Below are 15,086 nucleotides of genomic sequence, written 5' to 3' on the forward strand. Positions count from 1 at the left end.
ATTAGTAAAATTACATAAATAACACAGGTACTTAAAACAATAAATTAATTCATAAATATAAATTATTGATTATGGAAATGAAATTATTTAGGGGCTTTTTCCCTAAAGAGGTGGGGAAGTAATCTTTTTTGTGGGGAAATAGACAACTGCTTAAAAATTAAATTTCTGTGTATAAAACACCAACTACGATAAAATGTTATTTATTAATAGATATCCTTATGCTTGGAAGGTCTACCTTCTGGTCGTATGGATACAAGTGACATTGTTCTCTTTTTTAAGCTAAGCAGGGGTTTGTTTAGAATCCACACAGGGCTGTGGAGTTTGGCTTCCCCTTTTTCTTTTGATAAAAGAAAACCTCAGGGGATCTTATTGTTATTTCTAACAGGCAAGAAGCGTTAGTTATCCACTTCCGAGCTTTGCCCTGGACGAGTGCATTCATTTTTCAGGGCCATAAACAGCAAATACAGTTCTCCAATTACTTTGATCTCTCCACTCTCTCCAAGCTGTGAAAATAAGAACACACAAGTATTTCAGCATTTATACCATGTTTTCTAAAGAGGAATAAATTAGAGGGAGATGAGATGGTTAGGTTGCTGGGACAGAAACCAAGGTTTAGCCTTTTGTAAAAGATCAGTAATAATACCCTTTTAGCAAGTGTACGTGATTTGCCAAAGACTTTAAAATTACGGCTATCTGAACTGAGAGGGCATCTGTGGGCATCAATCTAAGCTGATGATGTTTCAAACCACTTCCTAACCAGAGCAAACAGATAGAGGCTGTGCTGGGATCTGGGGGACCCAGAGTGCCACTCATCCTGCCTTGCCCTACCTCCTAGGCCCACTACTGTCTATGACCAACCAGTTACATATAACCACTTAGCTCAAACAGCCTTGAATCAAAACTGCACATTACCAATACACATGGGCTTTTTCTGTTCCCACTTTCTTGACGGAGGGGTAGAAAAAACAGGTTTTCACATTTATGGGGAAAATACCAAATGCATCCTATCCAGTTGCTTTAATAGTAGAAGGCCAGAAATGACTTCTAACACCCCGTCTTTCCTTCTCCTTCCAAGCAGTAGGCAAATGAGGCTTTCAAACTCCATGGGAGAGGGAACCCAGGTTCAAGCCCAAGTCATCCTCCTCTGAAATTCATCTGATCTATTAAATCTGCTCAAGATAACCTCAAATAAGACAACAACCCTAAGTCATCATTGTCCTCTAGATTTCAGTCTCCTTTCTCTTCCTGCTTTCTTCCACCATTCCATCTTTCCATACTTCCTTTGACATAATGGCAAGAGATAATTTTTATATCTCAAAGACTCCCAAGATTATAAAGAATTTTAAAGCTTCTCTTGCCCTACTGTGTGTCATCCATTCTGCTATAGCCTGCTCTCTGCTTTTACCTCCAGTGACAGGGAATTACTATCCCCCAAGACAACCCTTCCATTTCAGACAGCTTTGACCAGTTTTTCCTCATGCTGAGATTTGTCTGAATAACATTCCTCTCACTATGCTTTCTGGAGCTAAAGGGAAAAAAAAAAAAAGCATAACCACTCTTCCACATGGCAACCGGTTGCAAATATGAAAGTCAATTCTCTCAAAATGGATTAAAAGATTTAAAATCTGTTTTCCCACACAGATCACCATCAGATTTTTCTCTCCCACACTTCACTTTCCTAAAGAAAACAAAGTAAGCCGACATGAGGGATTTTTCAAACCAGAAGCGTAAAGTACTTCTTGGCTATGGCATGCTAATATTCAGCCCTCCACGTCTAGCTAATGATTCTATAACAAGAGAGTTGATCTTCACAATGAAAAACAACAAATCCTTCAGTTATCAAAGGAAGAACCAGACACGTTCATTAAAGCATGTTCAGGAAGAAAGACTTTTTATAAAAAACATCAAGATGGAAAAAAGGGGGAATTGAGGTTACGCTTGTTCCTGAAAATTCCATCAACTAGAGCCTTCATGTTTCTGAGGTTTCACTGTACCTGCTTGCCAAATCATCACTTTTGCTGCTACTAATCATACCTCTGTTTTTTGGATGAGTCACAGTTGCTGGCCTGAGCCTTCCACCATTGTTCTTTTCCCCAAATAGGCCATATTTGGGGAAATATCTTTCACTGACAAATATTTGACAATATCTTTCACTGTCAAAATATATACTAACCTATACCAGATAGATGCTCACTAGGGCATTGTTGAAGGAGGGAGGAGACTAGAAAGGAAGGAAAAGGAGAGAGGAAGAAAAGAGGGTTTCCAGTTTGGACTTTCATTTCCCTATAGTGAATCCATTACTAGTATTTTCATTCTATTTGAAACTGTGTAAAAGAAACTGGGGGTTGTTCACTTTTGCTTTTAAATTAAAATCAATAGATATTGGGTATTATATTATAACAGTTAAATGTAAGTATCAATCATTCCAGAAATTCATCCTATATGCAAGTCCAGCTCTTTTGTTATGGTTGTTCTAGGTATATTTCTCCAAGTTTTAAATCTTCAAATGAATGACTTCAAAAATTATTTCAAATAAATTTGCCCCCAGACACTTTTCTGGTTTTGAACAAATGCTTCTTCAGATTAAGTGAATCAGTAGGAATCTTAAATTTCCCTTAGAATTAATGAGACTAAACGTAATATCCATTGCTTCTGGCCTGGATGGGATTCAGAAGACCTGCATTCTATTCTGGCTCTGCCAGTGACTGGCATATGGGGTGATGAGATTAGATGATTTAAGTTCCTAGCCAGTTCTAGAATTCTATGATTTGCAAAATTTGGAAATTGACTTATAAACATATAGACACATCTAAACATATATGCATCTAAATAGTCAGCCCAATGGCAGGAGAATCACGTACAAAATCATGACATGGGGCGAAAAAAAGGAAAGAAAAGAAAGGAGAGGAAAACAACATTTGTCTCTTCTATCAAATGATTTAGCATTAATAGTTATTAGTAGTACCTTTTTCACTGTGTCCTTCAGATTCTGTACATTTCTCTGGATATTCTGGTTGTCACGCTCAATATGCTACAAAATGAAAACCAGAGAAACAATTTTAACACTGTTGTACTGAAGCTTTTTGAACCTCAGCGCCTCTAAATGAGGTATGTTACATTCACCTGGAATTAATGTTCTTAGCAATTTTGCCCACAATGACCTAGATTTCACCAGTGGCCTAGATTTTCTGAGCTCTTGAATTTCCTTGGACACCAAAGTCCAGTCATTCTATTACATGGGACCTCACTTCACTTTTGGGAAACCCTACTGAGGTTGAAGTTTGTGGAAAGAGTGGAGTGGTTTATGCAAATCCTGTCAAGAATAAAACCATAACTGCACCTCATCAAAAATGTGTGCTCAGAACAAGAAACATACATAAAACATCTTATGTGAACAGGGCCCTCCGCAATAAATACTAGGCCCCCTTTGCTCTGCTTGCTCCACTCAAATCTTTTTTCAGAGTTTTAAATGTTCAGAGGCATCGAGTTCACAAACCTCTGATTTTGTCACTTTCCATATCAAAAGGGCAGCAGTCTTCAACTACCCACCACCAAATATTAAATCTTCTTGTTTCCCTCTTTCTCTCTTTCCAGTTCCCTCCCTCCATCAACTTATACTCAGTGGATTCATTTGCACCAACTGGCATTTTTCCTTACAGCTCCCAACTCCTTTCTCATCTCACATAACCCGAATTAGTTTTTTCCAGGGACAAATAAGCCTCATGTGGTCTTTCAGACCCGTCCATCACCATCAACTTAAAATGTGACTCAATTAAAGCAAAAGTAAACATTCTGTGACTCCCAGCGATTCCTGTAATGGTGTTACTGAGGCACTTCTAACTGCCAGCATGGGAGGGGCAACAAACAAGGGTGGGAAAGAAAAGGGCTCCATGCAGAAGAAAGAGAGAGGGTGGGCACATGGGAGCTGGTGGACTTAGGTTGGGAAAGGAACTTACGCATTGGCCTAGCTTTTTGTTGAGCCTCGCCAGGAAGGGCACCACCTCCTGCATGTAGGGCTTGAATCTATTGGATTGGGGGAGCAGCACCTCTTCAAGGGTAAAGTTCAACACCTGCTTCAGCACATGGCAGCGCTCCATCAACTGTTGGTGAAAGTGAAACAGCAGGGCTCATATTAGGCGACATTCAGAAGACCCAACCCATCCTCACCACCGCTCCAAATAACCACGAGTGGCATCATGCCTATGGCTTACGTTGACTCCCTGGAACAGTTTGGTCCCAATGAGACGAACATCTGTGTTGTTATCTGCCAAGCTAGCCTGGAAGAGAAGAAAAGACTAAGTGCTTGGACGTCAAGGAGCTAGAAGAAATGTCTGTAAGTAGAGCTGTACTCTATCCCCTCTCCCCAGAGCAGCCACATAAGGACTAAAGAAAGGATTCAGATATGTGCATGAGTTTAAAATAATGCTCAGGTGTTGGGAGGAAGGATAAATGAGGAGTTTGGGATTAACATATACACACTACTAAATATAAAGCAGATAACCAACAAGGACCTACTGTATAAGCACAGGAAACTATATTTTGCAATAACCTATAAGGGAGAAGAATCTGAAAAAGAATATATATATACATATATATATCTGAATCACTGTGCTGTACACCTGAAACTAACACGACATTGTAAATCAACTAGACTTCAATAAATAAATAAGATATGAGGGTATAATGTACAGCATAGGTAATATACCTAATATTTTATAATAAATATAAATCCTTAAAAATTGTGGATCACTATGTTGTACACCTGAAACTTAAATAATATTGTAAATCAACTATACCTCAGTTTAAAAAAAAATGGATTTAAAGCTCCTAGCATAGAGTTCATAACATAGTAAGTGCTCAATAAATGTCAATTTCTTTCTCTTCAAAAAATAAAATAAAATAAAGTAAAATAAAATAATGCTTAGAGGAATAAAGGGAAAAATAAATAGTCAGATGGGCTACTAAATGGCTCCTTTCAGGGTAAAACACAATGTACGCATCCTAAAGCCCAAAATGGAAGATCTCCACAAAGTCTCAGAAGAGACAGAGAATATGATGGCTGGTCTACCTGTAGAGATAAATGTTGGTTTCTTAAAGATCTTAGATGTGCTCTGAAGAAACTTTAAGAACTATTCAGGTTCCAGGTAGATAAGGATGCGAAAGAAAGAGAGAAAGAGTGAGATGAATACCTCATGAGCCAACGCGAAGGTGCGGTTGGTGATGTAAGGCTGCTGGAAGTTGGCCCTGTCGAGCCTGCAGTGCGACACGATGGGCACAGCCACTCCTCCCTGCACCCACAGGGCCGTGAGGAGGAGGCAGTTGGCCGCCAGAGTCCCCATAAGGGAAGAGCTCATAGATTTCTGCCGGCCAGCCATTGTAGACAACACAAACTCAAGCAACTGGTGACTAGGGAAGGAGAACCTGGTATCAAGAGAACAAGAAGCAAAAACAACATAAAGGAAAAAAGTAAGTATCAAGAAGTGTCACACCCAACAAACAAGCATACCAAGTTTGTTGGAGGACTTACCTGTTGATTTCAATGATTCTGCTTGTGATGGGAAGGTAGAAGATGCCGCTTTTATAGCCCCCAGGACACCAAATTGTGTGTGTGAAAAATATGACATCAGCAATTATCTAATTTCCAGTGCTGTCTTCTGAGAACTACCTAACCACCATAGGAGCCCACAAAACACTATTTCCTAGCTTTCCCACCTTGATATGTCAGCATTTCCCTAAAACGTCATTTTTAGGGCCCAGAGGGTGCTTTTACAGACAAATCCCAGAAATTTTCCAAACCCTACATACTTTTCAAAGAAAACAATTGCTTTGTCTTTGTAGATTCCAGGTTTAGTATAATAGTTTTTGATTTCCTATAGTCAGTGAGTAAGCATTTTGGTCATGAACTCATTTTCCTACCAGCTTCATAGATTCTTATCTCATTGGAGGTGATCAAAAATAAAGCACTTACATCCTCTGCTTTAAAATAAACAGTAATGACAGCTTGAGGATAATTCCATTTTCAAAAAATAATTTTATCTCATTTTTAAAAATATGCTGAGTCCTGAAGAAGACTTACATTTTAAAAATAACAGTATTGGCTAATCTAAGCACCGTTTTCCTCCCGTTCTGTGACTTTTTTTAAGTGATCATAACAATTATACTAGATGCAAATATACCTTAAATTTTTTCATTAAATTATAATCAATATCAGTTTAAGTTTGGAAGTATTAATGCTGAACAATCTGATCGCTATTTTTCTTAACATGCAAGTATTTTAAGAATACAAGCAATTATACTTCAATAAAGATTGAAAAAAAAAGAATATAGTAAATACAGTAGTTCTTCATGAAATTTTACCTGCACTCATTCTAAACAACACACAAGTCTCAAAAAAATTTTCCAAAACCTTATAACATTTTTTATTATATATATGGAGGTCTAAAGAAGAGAATCTGGCAAGTTAGTTATTACATGTAGACTTTATTAAAAATACATTGAATTCTAAATAATACCTAAAAACTAGACTGAAACCCTCCCAATGGGTGGGAGCAGGGAGCAAGTACACTCATCTATTGCTAAGGGAAGGAATGTGAGTTCATGCAAATTAGTTTGATCAGATATTTCTCTTCATAACGAGTTCAGATCAGGAACATCAAAGAAGGGATGTGAATAACTGTAGAAACTTGAGCATTTTGTGAGATGGCACAGACCTAGGCAAGGAGCCACAGTAAAGGCTTAGGACAGCATGAGGACACTGAGCATTTGGGAAGGTGGTCTTAGGAAAAAGAGAAGGTTAAGGAGGGTAAATAAAAACTAGACCCATTGCCCACATTTTCTTGTGGTTGTTCATGAGCCCAAGATGAGGAAACTCTTCTTTTCCAATTTCCTGTTAATAAGATATGAGCATTTTTGTCCAGATCTCTATATAATTATATTAGCATTAGGGTTAAGAGTTAAGGTCTTAACTCTATATAGAGTTAAGCCCTATATATAGAGTTAAGCTATATAATGGATTAAATAGGCTTTTGTTTGTTTGCCTGGGAACCTTACAAACATACATAATTTTGTTCCCGGGGAAAATAAGTTCTGATATTATTGAATTATACGCTTCTGAGGGAAGAGTCTCTCTCTCTCTCTCTCTCTCTTTCATCTTTGTATCTCCAACACTTAGGACAGTGCAACACATGTAGGAAGGACCTGGTAAGAACATGTTGAATGAATAGATAGATTAAGTTAAATAATTTACTAAGTATCTTTGGGAATGTGCATGGAGATAATTTGGGTACTGCCTTTATAGCACTTCTAACGTTGGGGTTTGACCCAGTACTACTTGCCAGCTTCCTGCATAAGGAATAAATAGCTGTGAAACAAAAATAGAATGCCGGAAATTTGCAAACCAGTCTTTAGTAGCAGTGATACATCTATTATTCATTATATGGCCCTGATGGACAACCATTAATAAGATAGTGTTAATGGAGCAAGGATCTTAGGTTTTAGTGAACTTGACCAAGCACACTAAGGGGAAAATCTGTTCTAGAGCTGTATGTGGACTTCTAGACAGTCATACAAGGAGTCTCAATATTTGCTATTAGGAGAGATTGTAGATACAGCATAAAACGGCTAATGTGAAAATAGCTAGAGACATCTGTGAGCTAAATAATTTCAGATCATTAATGGGCCTTCTTTGCCGTTGTTTCTTTGTGAATTTTCAGCTCTCTCCCAGAAGCCACCCTGGAAAAAGGGCAACCCCAGCGTCCTGCTCCCCAGGCCCAGACAGACTGTACCCATGGTCGATCTTAGCTATTTGCAATCATCTACCTGGTCTAATGCCAGGAAGGGCTAACCAGAGTCCTCTGCCAGAAGTAGGCTTTTTTGTCTCATTCACTACACCAGCTCCAGCACCCAGAACGGTGCCCGGCACATGGCAGGCGATGGATATTCACTGACTGCATGATTACACTCCTTCCCAACCCGTTGGCTTATGCTTGGAAATCCACAATGCATTCCTTTAAAGTACACATCTCTCTAGAAGTAGGACTTTAGGTATCTCAGGTAAAAAGTTCTGTATTCATCATACTCCTCAGTACAACACATATGATCACTGTTCCATACAAGGTTCCTTCTGGGTGTGTGTGTGTGTGTGTGTGTGTGTGTGATCCCACCCTCACTATTCTCCCTCCCTCTGCACCAGTCACCCACCACCACCTCTAAGCCTGCCATAGACAACTGCTCTAATGTATTTGACATACATTTCTAAATATATATGCATCCTTGTAAAACAGCAAGTAGCAAGTGTTGTTTAGTGGCGGGGGTGTATTTTTATTTTATAGGAATGTTTCTCTTTCTTACTCTTTCATTTGGCACTGTGGTCTTGCAATCTACCTGCGTTGCTGTGTGTAGCTCCTATTTCTAATGTGACGTGCCATACTGAGTCTCCACACTTTACTTATCTGTCCCCCCCTTTGATGGGCACCTAAACCACTCACAAACATCACAGCACTAAGTAACCTCTTCCAAGTCATTTTAATGGTAATCTTAGAGAATATCTTTGAAACAGTTACCCAGGAGTAGGTCCACTGGGTCATAGAGATAAATTCGTTTACTAGATACATCAGATTGCTCTCCAGAGAGGCAGCGTTGATTTATTCTCTCACATCAGTGAAGAAAGCTTTCTGCTTTTTTGGGGGGGGCGGTGCGGGTAGGAATTTATTAATTAATTTATTTATTTTTGCTGTGTTGGGTCTTCATTTCTGTGCGAGGGCTTTCTCTAGTTGTGGCAAGCTGGGACCACTCTTCATCACGGTGCGCAGGCCTCTCACTATCGCGGCCTCTCTTGTTGTGGAGCACAGGCTCCAGACGCGCAGGCTCAGTAGTTGTGGCTCATGGGCCTAGTTGCTCCACGGCATGTGGGATCCTCCCAGACCAGGGCTCGAACCCGTGTTCCCTGCATTAGCAGGCAGATTCTCAACCACTGTGCCACCAGGGAAGCCCGCTTTCTGCTTTCTTACATCACCACCCACACTTGGCATCATCCAGCTTTAATGTTACCAGCGTTTGGAGGTTTAAAATGGTATCTCGTTGTTTTAATTAGCAGTTTTCATACATTTGCAGCCACTTGGGTTTCCTTTTATGAATTGATTGTTTACATCAGTTGCCCATTTTTCTAATGGGCTTTGGTCTTTTATTGTTGTTGTTGATGATGATGGTTTGTAAGAGTACCCTGTATATTTTATATATTATTCTCTTTTTGTTTGTAGGCAACTCTTCTCCCAATTTGTGTCCTGTCTATTAAATTTTTCTACTTGTCCTTTGTTGAACAGAAAATGTAATTTGGATGTCACGTAGAACATTATTTTTCATTATATGGTTTGTGCTTCTCGAGGCTTTGTGTAAAAATCTCCCTCCATCCCTAGGTCACAAAGATATTCCTCTGTCTTTTCTTTTATTTACCCTATAATTTTGCCTTTCACAATCAGGTTTTTAATGCCTTTGTGTAGATGATGGAAAGTAGGGAATCAGTTTTATTTTTTCCACGTAGCGAGCCAGTTTTCCCAACACAGTTTACTAAACAGTGAGTCCTTTATCGTATGTGAACTTCCCATTTATAAGTAGCTATCTTTGAGCTCTCTGTTTTGTTACACTGGTTTATTTATTTTTCCCTTTTTGTTCTTGAGCTAGTTCCATATTTTTTATTACTGAGGAGTGTCATTATATCTAGACAGGAAAGTCTACCTTCTTTTCTTTACTTTTTAAAGGCTGGCTTAGCTATTCATGAACTTTTTGTATATATTTTGCATAAATTTTATAATAGATTTGTCAAGTTTCTAGAAAAATGCAGCAGAAACTTTAGAATATCATTTAATGTAAAGATTAATTTGGGAAGAATTAGCATCTTTATAACAAATTCATTCCATCCCAGAGCATTTACCATCCATCTCTCTTCTATGGAAGATCTTCTTTTATACCCTTTGATAGTCTTTCAAAATTGTCTCCCTGAGATTTGGTGCAGTTTTTAAATTCCTAGCTACATTATAGTAGAAGTAAGATTTTAAGCTGTTATTTATCACTTTCACCTGGGTGTGAATGAGTACCAAGATGGCTTGGAGAAAGAGACTATGTGGGCTACTCATCTCCTGAGAACATAAAGAGCATGTACTTTTTTCAACTTCAGTAGAGAGGAGAGATAGAGGTACCCAGCAAAGAACAAAGCTAGAGACAGGGGTTTCCAAATGTGAACTTCCTTTACTTTTCAGTTCTGTTCAAATATAACCCTGTCAGTACCCAGGACAACTTCTTACCATGTCCACCCTCCCTCTTAACACCCTGCCCACAAAGATACTTGTCAACCATAGCCACCTTTCTCTCCTTCCTGAGGACTAAATCTTGTGAATCTGTACTTTACCTCATCTTAAAGGGAAGACTATACCCACGGGGATGTGTCATAATATAAATGAGTACAGTTTCCTCTCTAGTCATACCAAGTACTGAAATTGATTTAAATGATAGAAGAAAGCAACGTTTATGCAGTTCCTCACTACTCTAGGACATAAACACAGAATTTGACATTGGCTTCTTAATGTCCGCCCTCTACTGTCAGATTTTTTTAAACCCATAGATCCATCCCAGTCTCTCTTTTCACTGATTTTTTTTTTTTTTGCGGTACGCGGGCCTCTCACTGTTGTGGTCTCTCCCGTTGCGGAACACAGGCTCCTGACGCGCAGGCTCAGCGGCCATGGCTCACGGGCCCAGCCGCTCCGCGGCATGTGGGACCTTCCCAGACCAGAGCACGAACCCGTGTCCCCTGCATCGGCAGGCGGACTCTCAGCCACTGCGCCACCAGGGAAGCCCTTCACTGATTATTTTGACTAGTAAATAAGTCTTAAAAAATCATAATTCACCCTTGCTTATATCACCAGATATTCTAAATCATAGCTAATTGCCTATTATCAGTGAAACTTTTATCCCAACTCTCTAATCAGTTTTAGGATTATTAATGTTTCTCACAATCATTTGCACAGGTTAAATAGTATTTTAAAACATGACTTTAAAAATTCATATTAAAAACTCTATGTATCTTGGTGCAGTTTAACCAGACCCTCTCAGTCTCTAATAAGAAAATTTGGGGCCATGTGAACTAGACATTTCCTATATTCTCATGACCCTGTTGAACTTGTTAAAATACAACTGATCAAACACAGTTCCAATTCTGAGGTGATTTGGTTTTAAAATATCACAAACGTCAATCCTGAGAAAATGCCCCCTTTCCCTTTTCTTTGTCCTAATTCAAAAGCTGTGTGTGCTATAAATAGGACAAAACATCACCAGTTTAGGTCAGTTGGGCAAGATGTCACTCTAAATCACTGCAAGTCTGAAATGCAGTATGTTTTAAAAGAAGTACCATTTTGTTATTACCTCTAAATTCTTATAACCAGATAAAATAAGCTAATTTATTTCATTCTGTTTAACAAATATCTGCTTTGTTTCTATTGGAATATTTTACCAAGTAAGGGTTCTTGAACCCATGTTTAATACTTTTTAAAAATACAGTAACAGTTAACATACGAATTGCATTGTAGTAGCCTTAGGATTAACCTGAAGTGGGCTTACCTTTGAGAGGAAACACTGAAGTACCTAAACACTGATTAGAGAACTGGAATTGAGATTGAACTCATATTAGTTAATTAACATACCTTTAGAGAAATTTGACCTACAGGCCTTTATATGAGTAGGGAGGGAATTAAATGTAAGAACCAGACGGAAATAGTATCGTAATACTTGAAAGCCTAGAAAAGGGAGGAGTTAACAATAAATAATAAAGTCATAGACAGCAAGATCATCTATTAGAACATTTAGTTGAATGGGTCCAAGAGGAAATATCTAAGTAGGTTTACCAGGAAATGGAGCAGAGACAAAGAGCTATGCACAGGTTGCTGAATGAGAGAAAAAGGGTAATTTGCTTTATTTATTCATTTCCTCGTGCATTTCTTCATTGTAACATCAGCTCCATAAGAGCTCAGACTCTATCTGGCACAGTCCTTAGAACATCCTTTTCTATGTGTTTATTACGGTTTAATAAAAGTTTTCTTAACATTCTTCAGAATCAGTTACACCTTTTCAGCGGTGACCCTGTCCACATTTTCCTCTTACTTGGGCAATAATTTCCAGGGCAGCTTCTGCTCGGTTCTGTACTTCTCAAGAAGTGATCAGTGTTGACCTTCACTATCTGTTCAGGGTTCTCTTCTTAGGTCATGGACAAAACCAGGGCCACACCTTGACTTCTAAAGCTGACCCTACACATCCCAGATTTCATCTCTTTTCAAGCCTACTCCCTTCCAAGCACGAGAATTCCTACTTCTTTATCTTGAGAACTCAATGTATTAATGACTGCTGAATATCTGCCATGTGCCTAATACTGTCTTGGGCTTTCAGAGATGCAAAATGACTAAGACATGGCCCTGGCCCCAAGAAGCTTATTAATACAATTGATTCAGTAACATTTTTAATTCAACTGCTATGTCCCAGGTACTGGGCTGGACACTAGGGAGGCACAAATGAATAAGGTGTATTTCTTGCCTTTGGAGCACTCAGAGTATAATGGAGACAGTGATCCCTCAAAGAGAAAAATAGTGACTCTTGTAGTATTATCCTACAAATACAAAATAACATTAAATGAATAAAACAAGTTACAATGGAATTATAACCATTACAGTACAGGTGTCTGATTAGAAATTGATACTGGAAACTCATTCAAGACTTCAGGATGTTGAATTTGAGTAAAATTGTTAATACTATCAGTATTTGGATCAGTTTAAAGCATGGAAGAAGGGTTTCCCGAGAAGAGGAAATGGCAGGGAAAAGAAACCTTGGAGATGGGGCTGGTAGAAGAGAAATGACTAGTTAGATTAGAATAGAATGATGTAGAGAAGTGATGGCAAAGAAGGGGGGGGTAGGTAGGGTAAGAGCAGCTTACGAGCAGCTTTGAATACCAGCCAGAATAGTCTAGACTTGAGACAATGGGCAATAGAGAGCCGTTATGGAGAGTTGTGCAGGGAAGGGGCTCGTATAAAGCAAAAACTTACAAGGACAGCCTGAGAGTTCCGGGGAACATGAATTGGAGAGGCAGAAGATGACATCAAGGAAATGAGCTAGGGGACCGTGCCAGCAGCAGGGTAACTTAGTACTACCGGTGCCGTGAGACACAAGGAAGACGAAGGTCCGAATCCAAACATACTGGCGCCACCAGAGGGTAAGATTGAGACCTAACACTAGTTTGAGTTTGTGACACAAAATAGTGCTTTGAACACTTTAATTGAGGCAATTCAGTAAAAAAAAAAAAAAGTCAGCTACTTAAGATGTTTTAGGAACGAGTGATCCTTGAAACATGGTCCCATGCACGGCTGGTGATCAATCGAAGGATCTGGTAAACAACTAGCATACCCAGAGTGCAGAGAGGCCGTATGGGGGTCCCTGAGAAGGTGCAGCCACTTAGGAGAAAAAGATAAATGGAATGGGAACCGCTGACTTTGAGGGAGATTGAGGCCAAATTTGAAGGCTTCGGGAAGAAGCACCAAACTGCTGCCACTGATTATATCTGCAGCAGCCCAGAGGCTTCTAACCAACTTTCTCCTCATAATTGAGTCATGAGCCCAAAGGATCCCTTCCTGTCCTCAGGGATCACTCCTCCTCCCCCACTCTAGCTGAAATGACAGGTGGGGAACCAACTGAAGCCAAGATCAAATACGCTTCCCCCGTGGAATGGGGTGCAGTGGGGGGAAAGGATAAGAATGAGAATGCTGGGGCTGTGGAGATTGTATGTTTGGAGACAGGGGTAAAAGGGACTTGGTGGCTCCTGGATTTTGCCCTTATAGAGATGCCCTACGCACCCAAGCCAGAGAACTACTAGTGAAAACAAAATTATCAGTTGGTTGACAAAGATTCTAGTTGCTTTGACAGCTTCTCGACAGAGCCTGAGCAAGAGCGTGCACTAAGACAAAACCCTTCTGCTCCTCATCAGACACTCAGACAATCTGGAGGCAACTGAGTAATGAGAGCTGATTTCTTCAGCTTCAGTGTTGACTGTCCTCATCTCCACACATTCCCAACAGAGAGAAGCACGTAGGAGAGTGGTTTCCGCTGACTTTGACCTCAAGGCAGAACTTTATCCAAAAACATCAAGGACGTGACTAGAGACGTTCCTGCTTGAGGAAGATCTTTTTTACTCTCTTTCATACAAACATCCAATCACAGTTCACCATTGGTCTCTTCTTCCCATTCCCAATCCTCCAGCCCCACCCAGAATCTCTCTTTTCAGGTTCAATAAGAATTGAGTTAAAATTCTTTAACTTGGCATCATCTTGGTCTCTGAATCTGATTTGTTCTGATAACCACATTCTCAGGCTGTTCTCAGCCAGCCATGAAAATGTGCTCCTGTTGGGCTTTCAGGAACTCCACCAGATCCTTTGAGACTGAGGAAAAAAAGGAAGTTTGATGATGTCAGTATAGTTTCTACTGGAAGGAAAAGAGGTGGTTTATATCTGTGGACAGCGTAACACTGACTGAGTCACACACATTCTAGTCTTTCTTTCTTTTTCCTCATTAGCAATGGGGTCAATTATTCACATTTCTCAGTAACTATTATCTTCAGTTAGAATGGATTTGAAGCAAAACTGTGGAATAAAACAAGCGTGCTTTGGGACTGTCATCTCTTCCTTTCCACATCATTTCATTCACCATCGTCTCTCTCCTCTCCAGCTCCAACCTCTAGCCCAAACTGTTTTATATGCATACTAAGTGATAAATCATAAAACTAATATCATCCATAATTTTCATCTGTTCCCCCAGATTTTATCTCATTTGATCTTCATAATAACTTGTCAAATTATGTTATTCCAATTCTACAGATAAGAAATATGAGGCTCAGAAAGGACAAATAACTTTCTCCAAGTCAACTGTTACACAATGACAACTTCAGGGCTAATGAAGGGATTTTTCCATCACCATGCTCTCTCATAGTGAAGTGTCAAGCTAAATGCATCTCCAGTTATAAGATTTCAAGTATTAGCAATCCAAGCAAAGGAAATACTTGG

The 15,086-nt window shown here is 39.4% G+C and overlaps 1 protein-coding gene across 1 annotated transcript; it reads right to left on the reverse strand.

Annotated features, from left to right (window-relative positions):
- Positions 1-395: 395 nt before the first annotated feature.
- IL22 (interleukin 22) lies at positions 396-5,375 on the reverse strand (the record flags this gene model as incomplete). Its single annotated transcript, XM_082636299.1, has 5 exons — positions 396-503; positions 2,966-3,031; positions 3,957-4,100; positions 4,212-4,277; positions 5,190-5,375. 5 exons carry the CDS (start codon positions 5,373-5,375, stop codon positions 396-398), a joined length of 570 nt encoding a protein of 189 aa, XP_082492425.1.
- Positions 5,376-15,086: the final 9,711 nt, after the last annotated feature.

The sequence above is a fragment of the Mesoplodon mirus genome (assembly GCF_964341445.2).
Source record: "Mesoplodon mirus genome assembly, chromosome: 11".
In the NCBI taxonomy this organism is placed as follows: domain Eukaryota; kingdom Metazoa; phylum Chordata; class Mammalia; order Artiodactyla; family Ziphiidae; genus Mesoplodon; species Mesoplodon mirus.